Source organism: Hyposmocoma kahamanoa, unplaced genomic scaffold (assembly GCF_003589595.1).
Source record: "Hyposmocoma kahamanoa isolate Upper Pololo Valley unplaced genomic scaffold, ASM358959v1 93, whole genome shotgun sequence".
Taxonomy (NCBI): Eukaryota; Metazoa; Arthropoda; class Insecta; order Lepidoptera; family Cosmopterigidae; genus Hyposmocoma; species Hyposmocoma kahamanoa.
Window position 1 is genome coordinate 15773271 of NW_020654810.1, and position 21185 is coordinate 15794455.

The 21185-nt window shown below is 34.3% G+C and overlaps 1 protein-coding gene across 2 annotated transcripts in view; it reads right to left on the reverse strand.

Moving 5' to 3' along the window:
- The window catches only part of LOC113237501 (low-density lipoprotein receptor-related protein 2-like), a 78996-nt gene that overhangs the window by 9618 nt on the left and 48193 nt on the right, over positions 1-21185 (reverse strand). The window contains exons 3-8 of one of the 2 annotated variants that reach the window (XM_026473999.1): positions 12336-12467; positions 6958-7569; positions 6660-6862; positions 3998-4085; positions 1621-1768; positions 847-972 (exon numbers count right to left, since the gene is read on the reverse strand). In XM_026473999.1, coding sequence (XP_026329784.1) covers positions 847-972; positions 1621-1768; positions 3998-4085; positions 6660-6862; positions 6958-7569; positions 12336-12467 — 1309 coding nt within the window. Of the gene's footprint in view, positions 1-846; positions 973-1620; positions 1769-3985; positions 4086-6659; positions 6863-6957; positions 7570-12335; positions 12468-21185 lie in introns of both variants that reach the window. The other variant, XM_026473998.1, reaches the window with a different exon arrangement.

Below are 21185 nucleotides of genomic sequence, written 5' to 3' on the forward strand. Positions count from 1 at the left end.
GGGGGGGGGGGGGGGGGGAGGACGTAGCTCCTCTAGGTGCTGTGAGGTTCCGGTGAGCAAAGTCGATCCCGGATCCCTCCCACTAGGCACCCGAAAAGGCCACCGTGGGGTTTTAGCCGGTAGAAGTCGAAGATAACCTCTCCGCTGCCCCCGCGGTGGAGAAATAAATGTCTTTTTATATCATTTTTATTCTAAGAATTTGTTTTATAATTTCTTATGAATATTTAGTGGATATTTCTTGACAAAAGTGTTCTATGCCTACAGTCTTTGTAATCATCAGATATCTAAAGTCGTGGGTGTTTATTATGTGATCGCTATATTGTCATTTTTCATTCTTCAAAATATTTGAATCCGCTTTTTGTCCTGCAAGTCTTGCTACCAGACCAGGTACCGAACTCTACTTTCGTATTCAAATACAGACTTGTTCAAAGTACATATTGACATTTAATTTGTTATAGTACCTATTTAACGTGAGCAGAGAGTGTCTACTCTACAGTTACAGTATACCAAATAACATTATTCCACTCATCAACACAAATACTTCCCTTCTTATAACTAGCATAATCGAAATTTTTAGGGAAATTGAGTTAATAATAACGTATCTGGAAACAGTAAAACGATATCTACAGCCCCGTATAAGAGGTTTTTTTTATATCTTATTTAGTTTCATTTTTATTGGCCTAATCAGCGTAGTCGACATTTTTTACTCCTTTTACTAAGAAAAAACTTAAGTAGGTATCTCGAAAGTTACCAAAACACAAGGATTGCGGAATAATGTGATGGAAAACAGATGTTTATTTTTCCACCTTTGTATTTCCGGACAATCTAATGAGTATTAATTTTTACCTGGACTGCTCGTTGCAAAGATGCGGTGGCTCATCAGAAGCATCCTTGCAAGAAACGATAGCGTTGCAGAATTCGTATTCGGGTAAACATTCGCCTGAACCGCATCGGAAAGTGTGCCGAGGGCATCTGAAATTCGCAATTGAAACTGATTATTAAGCGACGAAAAGTTTTATTACATCATTTAGTTAGCTATGACGTTGTTGTAACAACCGTACATTGTAGTTAAAGACGTCATGAATGTTACTTAAGATTACCTGCTAATTTTCTTATAAGTTTATGCAAATTCTAAAATAATTCTAAACTTTCAAACATTTTTAATGCATCGGTCGTCGTTTCCGTTTTCTATTAACGTTCAAAAGACACCATATACAAAGGAATCTACCTTAGCATCCACAATTTGAGAATTAAATTCCTTTTGATCGATATTCACAGTGATTGGTAAAAAATGAATGTTCAGCTTTATTTATTTATTTATAAAAATAAAATGTAAAGTTACAGTTACAAGCAAAATTCTTACATGCTAATTACTTACACTATATCATTGACTTTTATTTTGTTGGTAGGTCAATGCACTATATACATATTTCATACGCTATATTTGCTTTACAAATTAGTTTGCTAATGTTATCGTAAAAAAATTCAGCATCTTGGACCTCAGCGACCAGACAATTTAGACATATGAGACTACGTTTCGTGGGCGCGTTGTCAGCACGGCTAAGTTAAAAAAAACCGCCCTAATGAATTCAGTAATTTAAAAATATGCCTAACTCTTACCCTTTACGTCTTGTAGCTTTGCAATTCCGTTCGTCTTCGCCTCCGGGACACTGTGGTACACCATCACACCTTGCTCCTCGAGAGACGCAAGGTGAACCAGGACCACCGCATCGGAATGCATGCATTGGACAACGTTCGCCAGTTCCATCTGGAAATGGCATAGAAAACATAAACATAAACTGATGATCGGGATAAAATCTGTGCAATAGTAGGTATACAACTCATACCGTCACCCGTAATGTGTCTATAAGCAAGTATATACGGCGGTGAAAGCGTTTATCTTATATTAGTGCGTATGTACAGGTGTTACTGAAAAAAATACATTATTAGAATTTAAAATAAAGTAGATACTAGAATTAATTATTTCTTAAACTCGATATAATACATAGGGCGCACTATAAGTTTCTGAAACTGGCCACTTACATAAACAATATTTAAAAAGTTACTACAACATTTGAAAATGGAATTCTTTGGCTGTAGTATACAGTCTGTTTCATCTGACTGTCACTGGTTTTTACATTGTGGCGTCATTTTAGAAATTGTTTGTCTACATTACCAAGGATTTAACTTGTGAACATTTTCGTAACATGATTTTCTACGACTTTAAGTGTAATTTAACAGCTCAGCAGAGCTTCGCTCGGCTTCAAACTGCTTTTGGCGATGGAGCACCATGCAAGACGACTATTTATTGCTGGTTTGCAGAATTCAAACGTGTTCGTGTGAATCTCAATGGCGAATTTTGTGATGGTCGTCCGTCCACTGTTGTGAACAATAAAAACATCGATGCTGTGCGCCGTATGTTCAAAACAGACAGGCATGTGACACACCATGAGATTTGGGCATCTTTAGGCATAGGCACGAGTCAAATACAATCAATACTACACAAACATTTGGGTGTGAAAAAGCTGTGCTCTCGGTAGATCCCACACAATTTCACTGATGCTCAAAAAACGGATCGCGTCACTTGATGCAATGCCATGCTTACCAGATTCAACGAAGGGGCGTCAAATTTAGTGTGGGACACAGTAACAGGTGACGAAACATGAATTTGTAGTTACGATCTCAAAACAAAGTAGCAATCGAGCGTATGGGTCGTTCGAGATGAGTCGAAACCAACCAAAGTGGCGCGCGTGTAAAGTGCCTCTAAGCGGATGATTGTTTCTTTTGTTTAATAAAACTGGACACGTGGCTACTGTTGCTTTGGAGAATCGTTGTACCGAGAATAGTGATTGGTGCACGACCATTTGTTTGGCGGAAGTTATTGACAAACTTTGTAAAAGCCGTATCATCTTGCACCACGATAATGCCAGTTCTTACACAGCCAGACAGACAAATGAATTTTCGAAGGTGAACAACGTTGACTTTATGAGCCATGCCGCGTACAGTCACGACCTGGCACCTTGTGACTTTTATTTGTTTCCAAAAATTAGGAACCAGTTACGCGGTCAACGATTTTCATCACCTGAAGAGGCTGTCGAAGAGTATGAAAAATATGTTTCAGAGATTGTCACGGAGGAGTGACATAAATGTTTTCAAAATTGATTCATTCGTATGAAAAAGTGCATTAACGCTAACGGAGAATATTATGCGAACCTATAAATTCATTTCTGATCATTTGTAGTATTTTTTTCTTATTCATTCCGGAAACTTATAGTGTGTCCCACGTATATTGAATAAAAAATTTAAATATTGCAAATAACTCTGAAGTATAAAATAAATTATTTTGACATTTAAATATGTTAAATAAACTGAAAAGTCAATTAAACTAACGATTACGAACTTAAAATTAGGAATTAAAAAAACGAAAATGTAGAAATGTTTAACATGAATCAAACAACATCGTTCACACACATTCCCACCTACACATTGACACTTATAAGAGCACTCACAGTTACACACACGCCTACATATTTTGTTTTACATACTTGTTTTCTTTGTTGCATTTTTTATAATATTAAATTTTAACCAATTCATCTTTGTCAAAGCTAGTTGAGAAACCTGGAAGCCTGACACATCATCTCTTGATTTAGTTCAGATTCGAGTCTCCTTCGCATTTTGTTACTTTAGGAAATAAGATTTGTTTTTGTGCTAAATATTTGCATATCTGAATTTATTCAGAAAAACAAATTTGTTATTATTTATGTATTATTTATGCAATACATAATTTTTCATTAATATTAGACACAACTGTCTCAATTAACATTATATTAATTGTAATATTAGTAGCAGAATTTTTATTCTTCATCTATATTAGTAAAGAAGGTGCGGTACTAACTCGATTGTAATTCGTAAATGTACATTTAATATCGAAATGGAAGCGAAGAGATAGGGTGCGTTTATACAAATAAGTGCATCAGATAGTTACCTTTACCAGTACCTTGACAGGTCTCGTCAGAGCCGTCGGGGCAGTCCTTGCGACCGTTGCAGACGAAGTACCAACTGATGCAGGTGCCGGTGGAACGACACTAAAATTATTGTGGGGTACAGATGTTATTGTGATGGTGTTAACAATTTACACTGTACGAGTGCTTATTTCAGCCTCGCTGAATTTTCGCGTTCCCGGAAAAAAAAATATCGAGACTCAGTGCAGTCTCGATATTTTTTTTCCGGAGACGCGTTTCGAGAAAAACGAGTTTCGAGACTGTTTGAAAAATAGATTTAGTAGTAATTATCTAGGCATTAAGGCAGTAAAAACATGATAACTTAATCAAATTCTTTATTAACTCAGATAAAGATATTTTTCATTTTTACAGTGAGTAGGTACATAAGAAACAGGGGGCGTTTCATACGGTTTAACAGACACAGACAGGATCTGATTTTGTTACTATAGCTTTATCAGAATCTGATGGCATTTAGATAAATTTGTGGTGAGCAACAACAATATCGTAGGAACATGCATGCATTTTGATCTGTATGAATTTGTGTGTGAGAAAGGTAAGAAATTTCTGACACATTTTAAAATGTAGAAAAAATATATCAATTACGTTGTGGGTGATAGATATAATTACGTTTGCAGTTTGAAGTAACTCTCATTTACGCTATTATTATTTCCTTTTATATATTTTTAATATTACCTTTTTATACCAATTATTGTCTACACACTGTAGTCTTGCCGACTAGTACCAACAAAAATTACATACCGCATACCTACATTGATTTGGATCCGTTAAAATTTCAAAGATCCTGTTTCTTTACTCTTACTAATCAGCAAGATTGAGACCCCGTTCTAAATCGTGAATTGTGATTGCACAGATTTTAGATGCACCTAATTCGTCGCTGATTTTACGACAGACATTATTACAATGTTTTTTGCTTGAGATTGAAAAGGATTCTCTGTAATTATTGCTACAAAATCGTTATTTTGAAGCGACAAAAGTTTAGCAGACAGCCATTTGATACAAGTAATAATTTGAATGATATGAGACAAGTTACCATTGCCAGGTGAAAGTCGTTCGATTTTTTAAATATTTATTACCATGAGATTCTGGTACACCTATATCGTTCTTCAGTCTACACCATATACTATTGGTTCCTTTATTTTTTTTCATCCTCTAAGGTCTACACAGATTATAATAAACGCAGTGTTGCCATGTCTATGTAACCAGAATAAAAAACATACTGCGTACATTTTTAATATAATATGTTAATACGTCGCGAGACTGAAAACATCAGTCTCGAATCTCGAAAAAGCCAAAAATAGTCGAGAATGTCGAAATTTTCGAAACCGAGATTCCCGGGATGGAAGCCCTATTTATATACTGGCAATTAATTAATTAATTAGTACGGCAACGGATCTGCCATTTAGGATTTATAGAATGAACTTATCTTTCTATAAATCCTAATGCCAGTACCGTTGAGGAATGAATGCATTACGATGAAATAGATTTGTTTTCTCTAAATACCAACATTGTCTGATGAAGTCAAAGATAAAGATAATTTATTCCATAGGTAAAATAAATTTACACTTGAAAACATCACATTTACATTACATTACATTAAGATACTGCTCGTTCACTACGCTGATTTCCCTAAGAAGAACGAGCAAGAAACTTTAGTGATTGCTCTTTTCAAATAAACTTAAATGCTATGGAATACACTTTGAATCAAATTTGTGTTGATTCTGGAGCCGTGTCGACTTTCCATACATCTTTCTATAACACGTAGTCTTCAATTTTGTAATATGACTTTTCAATGAAAATATATTTAACGTAGTTTTAAACTTAGGAAATGATAATCTTAATATATGCTCCGGAATCTTGTAAAAACGTATAATACAGTTCCCCATAAAAGAGTTGTTTACCTTGGTTGAATGAAATCGTAATACCACGAGTTTGGACTTAGCTCTAAGGTTAATATTAGGGATATCTTCTTCCTTATTGAAATTATGTATATTTTTACGGGCATATAAAATATTTGAGTAAATGTACAGTGATGCCACAGTCATGATACCAGTCTCCTTAAATTTTTCTCTGAGAAACCCGAGAGCCTAGACAGTACACAGAACGAATCGCTCGTTTTTGCTATACAAATATGGTTTGAAAATCTGCCGCTTTACCCCACATGAGAATCCCGTAGGACGTAACTAAAGTAAACTAGTCTAGCAGTACTAACATCGGTAAGCTCACGTATTCTGCGGACTGCGTATGCAGCAGAGCTTAATCTGCTGGCCAGGGAAGATATGTGGAAACCATTGAAGTTTACTATCTAAGATAGTGATCTTGGGATCTTGGGAGTGCCCAAGTAGACTGCTTTATTAACAAGGTCTAACTTTTCTCCGTTTATTTCAATGCTTGGACTAGTCGATTTTAAATTGTTAGCATTAAATCAATAAACTACTTTAGAGAGGGTATCATTAATATGGTCATAGTTATTGTCATATGTCTGTTTTAAAAATCAAGGGTGCATGAGGTATAACTATAAGCCTGATATTATATTATATGCAATACATCAGTTATAAGTATAGAAAATAAAAACAATTTTTAAGGACATTTTAACCATATAATACCTATGCACATTGAAAACTATTTTACGGTACTTACTTGAAAAGTTCCAGGTAGACATCCTCGATTGCGCGTAGAACAGGCAGATGTGGAATTACTACGGTATGCACAGTCGCATCGTTTGTTGACACACCGCGTGTGTGGGTCCACCTGTTGGCACTGTGTATCTATCAGACAGGGCATTCCTAAAGACGATGGTCCCAGATCGATTTTTGTCGATTCCGTACGAATACGATATTTGTCTGGAAATCAAAGTTGAGCCATTGAAGAAAGACAGCTAAAGAATTATCCATACAACTTACTTGGGTAGATTGTTCAAGATCATCGAGATACAAACCTTTTAAAGTAGATTTCTTTGGGTGGCCGTGTTTGTGAGGTTTAGTCTGTGTTACCTTGGTCGTTCCGTCTTTTTTCTTAATATTCACTGTTGGTTGGGTAACAACTCTATAAACAGGCTGGTCGTTTGCATGTAAATTGGCTGTCATATCGTCTCTTAGCGTCTCGTTAGGTTCACCATCCCTTCTATTTGTAATTGGCAATATCTTCGCTGGCTCAGCTGTAGGTAGTTTCATAGACACTTGCGATAAAGGACTATCTTCTTCTGTACTTAGTGCATCGTTACTCGTGTATGTTGGTTGTATAATAGCTTCAATGTCATCTGTGTCGATATTTGTATTAGGCGGGTTAAAATCTGAATTAATATTAGAATTTATTTGCGATTGCTTTTGTGGTTCACTCGTTGACTGAACTATCATTGTACCTTCGTGTGTTTCCGACTGTGCAATTGACGGTATTATTTTCTGAGGTATGCATTTATCTCCAACTTGTTTGAATAATGAACTGCATGCGCATCGTCCGAAGAGATTGGGTATGACAAATTCGCAATGGCTTTCTTTATCCCACAGTCGGCAATGTTCGTTACTATAGCAGACGTGGCCTGGGGGTGCAGCTGTGGATAAAATTAACAACTTTTTTAATGCTTGCAAAAATCTTGAGTACCAGGAACAAGCACTAAGTCACTTTAATGACTGTACTAACTTAAATAAAAATAAACAATATTAATTGGTCAGTTGTAAGTAATGTAGTGAAATTGACGGATTATAAGATCCCTTATACGATTATTAAGTGTCAAGTACTTTCTAAACTCAAATTGTTGGTACCTTGTAATTTCCTGGACACTGACCTATGGCCAAGCGGTATGATATCGTACGCTCTAATAGACGAGGTACAGTTGTATTTATGTTTTTCTACATCGATCTAAATGTCTCACTGTTTTAATTTTTAAATATCGATAGTTGTCATGTTATAATGTTATCCTTTTGTTACCGGAGTTGGCATTATAGAAAATAATTTTATAATACTTAGTATCTTACATTATGTTTATGTAAATAGTCTGTGTTTTAATTTAATTAAATTTTTGTTTGTTTGTGATTTTGATTTGTTATTATTTATTTTTGTGTAATGACTCTTACGTTTGAATGTTTTGATTATGTTTATATATATTTTATTCGTTTTCTGATGTTTTGTTTTTTTTTTATGTGGTGTCATTTGTGATAGTCAAATAAATAAAGTTTCTTTCTATCATTCATTCTTTACCGAGATTAACAGTTTATTTACCAGGTCGGTGTGGGTCTTTGGGTGTTTTCAGATAAGTTTAAAATATTCTAGCTTCCCTTAAGGATAAATGTGAAGAAAAGATAGTGAAAAATACTGTATGTTGGAGAAGGTTTATAAAACTGATCAATACGTTGTTTTCAACTTACAATAAATTTCTCATTCAAAATATATTCGATATGACAATATGATTAAACGCTGATAAATGGAAATTTGATTGGCCAGTAAATGTTTATCAGGAACATAAAAGTTAACACGCTAACGCACCTCTATTATTACGTATATAGTACATACATTAACAAAGCTACTATCTATCTGCGATGGATTACAACATTGCATGATGCAAACACATGAATAATAAGTATTCGTGTTTACACTTTTTTGTTTCCATCTAAATTAGGAAAATGGAACATTTTTTTAACCGTGTCTAACATTGAGGCAAATGGTGTCATCAATTTTAAGTAAATTTTTAAGACTTCTAGTGAATATAGGGCAATAAATTTTTTTAAACATTTCAGAACCCTATGTTGGTTTCGAAAGGTACAAATGTGTAGCCTAGTCTTTGCGAAATGAGAATGCTGAAGGCTCGGTCCACAAAATTTATAGTAAGAGACGATAAAGAGGAAAAGAAAGGGAATATAACTATATAATTCAATTTCTTTTAAAGTTTTACAATGAGGAAATGAAGATGATCTACTATGATTTCAAGAATTTTGATGGGAGTGACGATGTATAAGAGAACAAACGTAAGGATTACTATGGATAAATTACTATTTAAAGTTATTTCATTCTTATCATGGACTTCTGACTTAGACGTAACATTTCAACTATCAAGGCATAAATACAATACGCAGTAGAGTTTCTTGTGTAAGAGCTCTGCCAGGGAAGTACTGCCATCTTACCTATTTCTACCGCCAAACAGGAATATGAGCATTACTGTGTTCCGGTTTTAAAGGGTTAAGGGTGCTGGAGAAATTACAGGTACATAGGACTTGTCAATTTATGTCTCAGGGTGACGGGCGGGGTGGCAGTGCTCCTCAAATCTTTGTGATTTAAAGGTCTGAGTGGCAATGCAACCGTCGTGGACAGGCATGTCGCTCACCACCAGGCGCATGATTTGTTCGTTGCGTGACATGGCGTAAACAAACTGAATGATCGTTTCTGTCTGTCTAACTTCGATGCATCTTCGATGTAATCTTGATGAAGCTCCCTTCCACAATAACTCTTCAATCCGTAGCGTCCTATCGGCTCTCGTGCCAAGACAATTACAGATTTGCATACTTTCCAGTTACTGTCGGTATTCTCCACACTTTCTTTTAAACTGGCTTAATTACCATAATAGTTTATGGAGCCACTGGTTTTGATCATAAGCAAACAAAAACGCCTATTACTTTTACTAACAGGTTAACACTTTTTTATAAAATAACGAGCACAAAAGTTTGTTAAATTATATTCTTTGACAAGTTTTATTGAAATCGGTTCACCTAATAAACCTGATTCATTCTCCAATTTGCCACTCTTAGGGGTAGAATATTTTCTTCGAATTTGAATGTAACCACTACAGAGATAACCCCTTACCAATAAAAAAATAACCATCGTAATCGGTTCACAAACGTTGGAGTAATCATGGAACATACACACAAAAAAAAAACCAAAAAAATACTGTCGAATTCAGAACCTCCTCTTTCCGAATTCGGTTATTAATTGGTGTCAACGTAATAAAAAGGATGATCCATTACCAACATCATATTTTTATAAAAGTTGTATTTATTATAGCTATTAGTTTTTTTTTACACACAAGCCGTTTTAATCGCTAGAATTTAATTTCTTTCAGTGTTTAAACCGGATTATTTTCGTGACGATGAAGCGAAAGTTAAAAATGTCGTGGCGGTGGAGTAATGTAAAGTTATAAAATAAGTGTGTCACTTCTTAAAACAGTCCACAAATTCTACAATCCTTAATAAAAGTGATCCATAAATGTAATCCTTACTAAAATGCGACTCACATAAGTGTGATCGAACTTCACTTCAAGATGTTCGTTTGATCTGTTAATTCTTAACTTCGGCTAAATTGTTACAGTTTCAATTTTACACTTAAAATTATAAGAATGTCCCACTATGGTTACTTTTTACGCACTACTGGCTCTGAATTGTGTCTACCTATAGTAAATAGGCATACTTCTCACAGTAAAATATCGTGATGGGCTGCAATAAAAATGGTTCACATCACACGAGACGCCGCCATTGCTGTGGATTTGATACTACAATCACCTTGTTTTTCTCACGCGGCCACAAAGATATTTCTCGGAAATGACGCTCGTTTGCTTTACGTTATAGGGACAATAAATGAGAGGCTTATATAGTGGGTTGGTTGATTGGTTGGTGGGTACTATTGATAATTTTATCAACTAAAGCACCATTATCATTTACACGTTCATTCGTTCAATTGGACAGGAAAATTTTGAATCTTTAAAATCTTTTTTAACCGACTTCAAAAAAGGAGGAGGTTCTCAATTCGATTGCATGTTTTTTTTGTATGCATGTTACGCGATAACTCCGGTATTTGTGAACTGCTTTTCATGATTCTTTTTTCGTCGGAAAGAGGGTACCTCCATAGTGGTTCTATTTAATTTTGAAGAAAATCATCCACCTCTAAGGGTGGCTGTTCACGCATGAAGATTCATTTTTATAAACAGCGCCTAAATTTTATTATAAGGAGCAATTATTTTAATGGTTGATTTTGCTATTCCCCAATTCGAGGCGTTTTCTCTCTCAATATACTTTGAGTAGCGAAAACCGATTTTTACTATCTCCTGTGTCAAGTCCCGTATAGTGACGAATTAAGGGACGAATCCGAATTTATGAAATTAGGGGATGAAATTTCAATGAAACTTGGTAATTATATGTAATTCCACGTAGTTTTGAGGTTGATTTTTTTAGTACTCTGTACTGATTATTTAATTTTAATATTTATTAAAAACAGTTCGTCATCACCTACAACTTTTAGGTGAAATCTTGTGTGTATATTACAGGCTCGAAACAAGTGTACAATACTCATTCAAGAAATCGTAATATCTATTGTGATTTTGGCTAATGATATCTGATGTTTACTTTATAAATTCAAGTGAATAAGTATTACGATGTATTTCTAAATCTATACGTATCGGTAGAAGTCCTATCGTCTTGCGTACAGGACATTTCATTTATGACTTCTGCAAATGGTCATTCAAGAAAGTGTCTTCGCAGCAACACTTGCCGTTCGAAACGTCGGATTTGGCAAGCAAATTTGCAATGTCCGAATAAAGTAGAGAAAGACTCCTTAAAAGGTTTGCTTGACACTGATATTGTAATCTTGACTTTCATCTTATTGTTATAGAAATTATAGAATGACACGACGGGTTATTTCTTTCCGCACAATAAGTGCGTCCGTGACCGAATTACCTTGACTCGATGGCGACGTCGCGTCTATAGGACGAAACCGAGAGTATAGTTTTACCTATATCCTACATTATTACTTTTAGGATGTAATTCTGGATCTCAAGTATCATATCTTTACTTACTTATTGCACTTTGGATACGATACATTATGTATTTCTAACAAGGCCTTATGGAGCGTTGGGTCAATTATCAATCTACGTGGGCCAATAGTCAGTGGGCCTTATTTGGATTTTTAGATCAAAAGGTTTAGAAGAATCTTAGCCTATAATATTTTTTTTGCTGTTATAAATTTGAATTGAAAGAATGGCCTACACTCTTAATGTATATTATTTGCACCTAAAATGATAAAAATACAATAAACGGTTACCGTCATTAACACTAAGAGACAAATAAAGCAACTGTGCTAATCGATTATTGATCACTGACACACAATCTGTCTCATTGAGGCGTCATGATGATTTCCGTAAACGATTTCATTGTCTACTTTCTTCTTTCCACTTTTTAGAAAAAAGCATAAACAAATAAAAACGTTTCGAAAATGATTTCTTTGTAGATATTGCTAATACGTTAGCTGTTTGATGTAGAAAGTCACGGTAGTAAGAAATAGTATTCAGTAAACAAATTAGATGAAAATATTTCGTAAAAAAAAATTATGAACACTTACGAGAAAGGCAAGTATGCTTCCTGAACTGTAGGTGTCCATCTGTACAACGGCAGACACCTTCCAGACACGCACTGTAGGCTACTTTTAACGTACATTGCTCCGATACGAAGCATTCTGACCCCAATAGAGTAGCTGAAACAAAAATTAATAATTTGCAAAAATCTAGCACAACTAAACGACAATGATACTTTTATCTCAAGTATCATCAGACACCAAACAACAAGAGGTGATGATTAGATCACAAACGCTCTTCAAGCTAATAAAAGTGGACAATCGAAATAGAATGATAAGTTCACGACCCGCGCCGCGGTCGACCCATTTGAAATGAAGTTCACCGTTATGGGTGTGGCATTTGCATCCAATAGACGTATTTTGCAACACACTATTTCATAATGAACTATTAAAGTAATCATAATAAACATAAAAAATAAACATTGAATGCATTATAAAAGAGCGTTTCGATTATTGCATGAAAATAAATATTAACAACTTTCAAACGTTTAGTAAAATTACTACTGTCGCACTTGTCTAATTACTATGCAAGACAGGGTTTTAAGGAAATTACTTAGTAGTCGTTAGGCAATTAAATAAATATTCATGTAATTTACAGTCGAATAAACATGAACGATTTATTAACAAGACCCGAATGGCCACATAGTTCCGCATGACGATATAATTTCTAACAGTACTGAAGCGCACCCGACACCTGTGTCATTTGAATTATCGGAGGAAATTAAACTTGAAATAATTTCAATTCAAGTTTAGAAATTATCGACACTTACACTTTTAGTTTCTCTTAGTAGCTTGTTAATGGGATGACGATCTGTTATAGTCAGCGGAAATAAATCAACTGTCTCCGTGGCCGTGGCGTGGTTACCATGCTGGACTGCCACCCGGTACGTGTTCGATTCTCGGGCCGGGAGAAATATTTGTGTGGCCTACTTTTATTTCTCTCGTTTGGGTGTAATTTGTGGTGTCGTTTGGGTGTAAAGTAAACTATAGACGAAATTCCTACTTCATTAGAGCAAGTGAGTGCTATAACAGAGTGGTGAGGCAGCACGATATTCACTTTTTAATACTTCGTCGGACCAACTTAAGCGATTAGGTACTCTGTAATCAATTTTTTCATTCTTTTCCATAAAAGGTAATTCAAGTTAGAATTTCTCTTTTCGATTTTTTCTTCTTCTCAGTGTTTGTGTACAGTTCTAACGTAAAATGTAACTGTTAACTTATCTGTGGAAACTTGTAATTGGCCATTAGTTCTGTAACTATATAAATACCTAGTTGTTAGTTTCCCTAAAAATGTAAAATGAAATAAATAAATAAGTAAATCACATTATGGGTAAATATGTGGTAAATACGACGTTTCAGTCTGTACGCGGTTTAATTAAGTATCACGATCGGAATCTGACAAGTTCCTGACACATAAATCTCAAAACGAAGACCTCAGAAGTGGGCTCAGCTTTATTAGATTTGTTACGGCACGGCTAGCCGTGAAACAGACGATAAGACGCGTGACGTTTCGATTTCTAATCGAATAAAATGATCTGATACACAAAGCCAAGGTCGATTTAATTCACTATGCTGTGATTTGTACTGTCGTGTTTTTTGTAAATGGGCGCATATCGTTCATTTCAGTTTTCTTCGCAATTTTTTCTGTTGGTAAACGGTAACTTATTACTACTATGCCGCCCTCCTTGTCATAACTTTAAAAATATTTGCACCTAAACTTATTATTTATTTATTTATTTATTTATTTAATCATTTAATGCACAGGAAAACACAAAAACACATTTATTAACAAGGAAAACACAAACAAAAGGTACTGCTTATTTCTAACACATTTTTTTCCCGCAAACCCAAATACAAGATTTTTGTAATATCAATTACGCTGATTTTTATTGTTATGCAAAAAGATATATAAAAAAAGAAACTAAATAGTTTATAAAAAATTTGCTTATTGGGTTAGGTAAGTAGATAGATTTTATTCATCACAAACACAAACAGAAACAAAACATTTACAATCATTTCACAACATATAACATAAAAGCACGAAGAACGTACATTATTAATTTAATACACATTTATATAAAACACACATTGCGAGAAAAAGAAATACTGTGAGAACTAATAAAATTTGATGTACCTATGACTACAGTTTGTGCTGAAATGGCCCTGACTCAGCATAAATACTGTAGACCGAGAGAAGTCAAACTGTGCTGGTTTTCTGCCAGTACCATATGGAGAGCGATCGCAGCTTAGTAAGCCAGGCGTAGCTGACTGAGCTGCAATCATTTGCGATTTATTTGGTGGCAACCAAAGAGCATCCACGCAAATACTAACTCTAAAACTATATATGTATCAATTAAAGGGTTGTAGATCTTGTTTCGTTGATTCCAGAAAATAATAATAATTATTTATTTCATTAAAAAAGGGTACAACAGTTAAACTAAATATTACAAATACACTATAAATTTAGAAAAAAACATCATTCAAACACAGACCAGTAAACTCCTAAACTAAGTAAAAACATGTATTATAGGGTTAATGGTTCTTCCCTCGGAAGACATGAAGAAAAGGAAACAAGAATCTATCTCATTACATGTTGCATACATTTTAAGCGTACCATACACACATACGTAATGTCTAAAGTATTATTATAAATAATAAAATAAAAATAAATATCACAGGCCACATAAATACTAGTAAATAAATAAAATAATAAAACAAAATGTGTTAATAACTCGCTAAAAATGTCGATTGTTTCTTTCGATTTGCTTACGATTATTATGGCAACTGCCCAGTATGCGTAGTTAGTTTATTAAATGTCAACCAAGATGTTTGCTCAGATTGAATACAGTTTTTCCGTTCTCGTAAATCTAATATATGGAACTTAATTCATAAGTACTTACTAGGAATGTAGCGAACCTTTTACAGCCCGAGGGCCTCTATCTTTATAACGGTTATAGTCATACGTGCCCTAAATCGCCTTCTGCGAATATTGCACGGGAACATGAACACGCTAAGTGGGAGTTAGCCTAGAAATTTATACTATCATTTTACATGCAATTTATATACCCATAGCCATATTAAATTAATATCTTATAGTTTGATGAATTCGAAGCAGTATAAAAAATTGAGAAACCAATATTTTTTGCATGAGTTTTATATGTGTAAAGATTCATCAATTTTAGCGTTGTAAGTTTAATTCATAATTCAAAATGAAAACGTAAGATCTTTTGAAAAAAAATTGAATGAAAATTCTATGTAAAATTTTGATACCTTGGGGTTCAGAAAGTGTGAAAAAATACATGCAAAGGAAAAGATCTGAAACTTTAGTTGTGTTTGCCAAAAAGTTTTGTGCGGTTCAGGATAAGCCCTTTTTAATTGCTTGCTTCGCTACGGCTCCGAAGGGGACATCCAAGATGACCTATTTGTTGAACATTTGATCAAGGATTTGCAACAAGTATGACATTTACAGCGTATATTTATGTGATTTGATGAAGTACAACCTGGACAATTTGTACCGACAGGCAAAAAGTATTAAAATTAAATAAGCAAAATGGCTGCTTCAATTCAGTTCTCATTTTGGAAACTGTTACCTGTAGTGCTTAAAAAAATTTATAGAGACAACTGTGACTGTGCTAAAAAATTTCAAGAAAACTAATTTATAGCGGCAGCCGAGACAAATCTCGTTTCGATAATGATGAAAATTTTCATCGCTGTTACAGGTTCTAACTTTTAATCATAATTTGCATACAAAAAATATTTTTTTACGTGTTTTTCAATAGCCGTGTGGGTAAACACACGTTATTGTTTTTCAAAGGTAAAGCGAAGATGTCAGTCGAGTTTCATTTGTAGTCGCAATTGGAAGTTGATAGGCCATACCTGATTGTGCGCTACAGGCCGGCTTTGGTTATAGCTAATGCATAATATAACTATATGTATAAGCGTTTGAATTGTGTTGTTATTTTAACGCTTGTTTAACTCATTACAAGTGTATGATGCCCCAAAATCGAAGTTATACTATACACTTTCTGAGCTTGTAAGTAGGTTCAAAATTTGTAAACGATATTTCGCATTTGTTTCACTTGTAGATAATTTAATATCATAATCATTATCCGCCTACCGGGGCAGTCTAGTAAACAGGCACATGCATTTAGTTTTTTTACTCTTTATTTATTTAGGGGCTTTGATCGCTATTGAATATGTCATCCCCATTAGAAAAATAATAAATATCTCAAGAAAACACTTAAGAAAATCCAGACAGATAATCAAAGATAATCAAAATACTACCTCACCAAACATGTATACAAAATCTCCGCGGCACTACATGTTGACTCCGACAAAACAGATTGAAATCACCAAACATTAAATGTACGGAAACCAGCCTGTGCAAATAACCGCGCCCTGATAAGGCGAAAGATTTATTTCAAATTTTAAAAATCTGGGTATCTTGAAGTTCTGTTAGTATTTGGTCACGATATTTAATGGCTTTCACTTTTCAATGTATTTATGTAAAAGATAAACGGTGGTAAATTAAAAGTACAAGTATTTAAAATCAAATAGCATATACAGTTGCAAAAGTAAGCGAAAGTTTACAAATAGATAATTATGCAGAAATTAATTAATGAGAGAAATCACAGAAACAAAACTATGTACGTTTAAACTGCGTACGTTGCATTTGAAGTTTTAAATCATTTTTGCTATACCAATCTGCCCATTACTGGCAAAGTAGCATAAATAAGAATACAAAGAGCTATCTACATACATGCTGTTGTAGTAATATATACACATGAAAAAGCAATCGAAGGATTGTACTTACAGAGTTATATACAAGTAACATAATGTACAAATGTATAAAGACAACTGCAGAAAAAACCATGATAGAATGACAACAATAATACATCATAAAAAGGCGCCAACAACAAGTGAAACAGAAAGTTTGAATAGAAAGATTAATAAAGACCAAAAAGTAGAGTTGCTACGAATATTCGGTTCGGTATTCGGCTTTTTGCTATTCGAACGAATAATAAATTTTGACTCATTACTCGGTTGAATATCGAATACATAAAAGTAGGAGGAAGAAATAAGAAAAAAATGTGACTTGTGATACAGTGAATTGTCATGAACTTTTATCAATGCTGAACATACATTGTAAGTACACGAAAGCACAATTTTCTGCTTCTTTGTCCAAAAGATCAAAGAAAATGTAATGTAGCAAAGAAAATGTAGTACTACATTTTTTTTGCTAAGAATTCGCGAAGAAATCTAATGAAAGGTTATTTATATTTCTAAGAGATAAAAGTAACATATCAAATGAAAACTATCCACTATTTTTATTATGTAGTTTATTTACGATTAAGAAGTACTTATTATTTGCAAACAAAAATAAAATTAAGTTTTTCAAGGTTGAACAAATTGAAGTGAAGTAAACTATTACTTTCTTCGTTAAGTTATAAATAAAATTGGAAAATTACAGTGCCTTTTTGGTATAATTGTACAAAATTATTTATCATCATAACTAAAGTTAATAAGCGTGATAACGTACGTGCGTTAATCAGGCCGAGTAGATTGACCAAATATTCGGCTATGCGGCGACACATGTGACCGGAAATTCGGTATTCTTTACTATTCGTTACGACATTACCAAAAAGCTTACATTTTTAATACAAAAACGGACAAAAAAGAATTGTAGGACTGTTGCGGTTCACTCCAAGGGTCATCAGACTCATTAAGTCAAATTACTCGTTTCACAAGTTAAATGTCATGTTACTGACATCCCATCAATACCTTTTTTAAAGGAATCGAAATTTAAGGTTTAAGGGAAAGTAATAACATTTTTATTTATATTTTAAATCAATCGGCTGTCATCAATCACTCAATGGGATAATTATAACTCTGCTTGCTTAATATTGAAAAATGTTATAATTTGGTGATATTCCTAGACAATATATTATCTATATTAGTAACTTCATGATTTTTTTTATAACATCAAGTGACGGCACGAACAAGTCTTACACCTGATGGTATGCTACACGCCTGTCCATAACAGTTACAGTGCCACTCAGAGCTTTAAATTGCAAAGATTTGAGGGGCACTTCCACTGCGCCCGTTCACCCTGAGACATAAGTTGATAAGTCCCAGGTGCCTGTAATTTCACCAGCATCCTTACCCTTCAAAACCGGAACACACAGTAATGCTGACATTACTGCTGGGTGGCAGAAATAGGTAAGGTGGCAATACTACCCTGGACGAACACTTTCACAAGGAGCTCTACTGCTACTACAATATTATGCCTATTCTTGGACTGCAAAAAGCAAAGGTATAGTTTAGCTGTGCGATGTCTTTAAATTTTCAAACTTGTTAGGAACTCAATGATGAAACAAAATTAAATGTTTGTGCTAATTATCTCCATTAAATTTGTATAGGCGAGTTTCTTAACAATCTCCCTTTTGTATTGTTTTTATTTTATGACAATACGTTGATATGTGTTTATTGTCTTTGACTTTATTATGATAACGTGACCTGATGTTTTCAATATGTGACTTCCTTATTCCAAAGAGACTTAATACAGTATAGGAAGAAAACTTCAAATACACAAATAAACCTTAGTATCTACTTTTGTATTTCTACTTCTTGTTGTTATGGTACATCTAGGCGCACGGTGTGTAAGCCAAGTTCGTAGAAAATAGGCCCTGTGCTTATTCACACAAACATTTTCGAACGAGCTTCTCGAACTTCTATCCCTGTAGGCTCTACAGTGTAGACCGTGAACACTAGGTAATTGAGGTTTAAAAACTTGATAGTCTCTTAAAAAAACCAAGCTTACAACTTATTCTGAAAAAAACTATGAATTGATACTGACTGACTCAGTTATTAGTTAAGATCTTGAAATTTGTGTGACAAGTAAAAAAAAATAGTCCAAAAATGAAACAATATTGTTCCAAACAATAAATATATAATTTTAAATTTATAAAGAAGGTAAGAGATATTACGGCTTATATTCATCTAATATTAAATAATTTTCATAGCACTTATGAACGCTCAACAATATGTGACTTTATATGAAATTTTAACACTCCATCTAAATAATAGACGTTAAATCCAAGATAGTTACAAGCAGAACCAATGAGTTTGATAGCATATTTTTACTTTTCCACAGAATTAAGTTTTTTTCATGTGTCATAAAACATGAACACTTGCTAAAAGAAATATTATTAAACGACACGTGAATTATATTCCGAGTGCCTACGCATTAGCTGCTTACTGAAATGGATGTATATATATCTATCATTGGGCTAATGATTTTACTAATTAAAAAATAAAACAAAAATAAACTGCTTTGAATAATTCAAAACCAATGTAGTCTTTGGTAATTTCTATTATGATCTTAGGTAAAAAAAATTTTTTTATTACATCATGAGTCTCACGGATCTCACTTTTAGTGTATATAGTTCACGATACTCATCTAATGCGAATTTTGCTACTTCGACATTCTAGTTTCATCAAAATGTTTTCGTTCACTATTAAAGCAAGTGACAAGTTACATAGTAAATTTGTAATGAGTTGAGCAGAATCTCTCTGCTCACCTCATCACATTGTCAACATTGTCGATCACGTTCTCCCTACTATTGTTCATATCATCAACTTATCCTTCCAGCTGGTGGTTATTTGGCGTAAGGCATTTATTATACCTTTCTCTGTAATAACTTTACGCCTATTTCTATTCTTCCTTTCCTCTCTAAAATCTTAGAATCTGTTGTTCATCAACAAGTATCTTCTTTCACATTTTCTAACAGCCTTCTTACTCCTTTTCAATCAGAACACGGCACGAAAACAGCCCTACTCAATGTTATCGAAGACATCAGGTTGGGCATGGAGACGCAGTTGGTCACTGCTATAGTGATCCTTTGAAATGTTAAGCAATTATCGTAGGTGGATCTAAACAGACATCCAAGATTGACCACAGTTCTCTCCATCATGTAGTGTTTGAAAACTCGTCTGTTCAACTCAGCGTTAGTGTTAAAAACTTTGTCCTCTACATTGACTCTACACTAAGTTGGTCCTCACAGGTGTCCGAGGTTAGTCGTAGGGTTATTTCTTCTTTACGTTTTCTCAACCGCTTTCGGAATTTTCTTCCTATTCGTACTAAGATCTTATTTGTCACCTCCCTGATATTCCCACTCCTTGATTATGCTGATATCTGTTACCCTGATCTCAATGAAAATCTATTAGATAAGTTGGATCGCCTTCTCAATAATGCTATCCGTTTCATCTTCTGCTTACGCAAATTTGATGATGTTTCTTCTTTTAGGTCTCAACTTAAATGACTCCCTATTCGTCAACGTCGGTAGAAGATAAACCTCTGCACGTTGTACTCTATTCTTTTCAATCCTCACTATCCAGAATACTTAAAATGTAAATTTCAATAACTCGGGGACTCTCACAACCTCCGTCTTCAATCCATGAATTCACTCTCACTGTACCTCTCTTTCATTCTGGCTTCATGTATGACTCCTTCACTCTCCAATCTATACGTCTCTGGAATGCTCTCCCAGACTCCATCAGAAGGTCATCCAGCATATTCTAGCATTTTCCCAGCATTTTTAAATTGTTTGTCACAATGATAACCATCATCATATTCTGTATATAATATACATATATTATGTTTTTTTTTTAACGCACACACTCAACATAGCCCCGCACTAGGGAAACCCTGTGTCGCGGGTGCCATGGACACACACATAGACAATCACAAATTACACCCAAACTCACGAGAGAAATAAATGTAGGCCATACAACTATTTCTGCCGGCCCGGAAATCGAACCTGGGACCTCTGCGTGGCA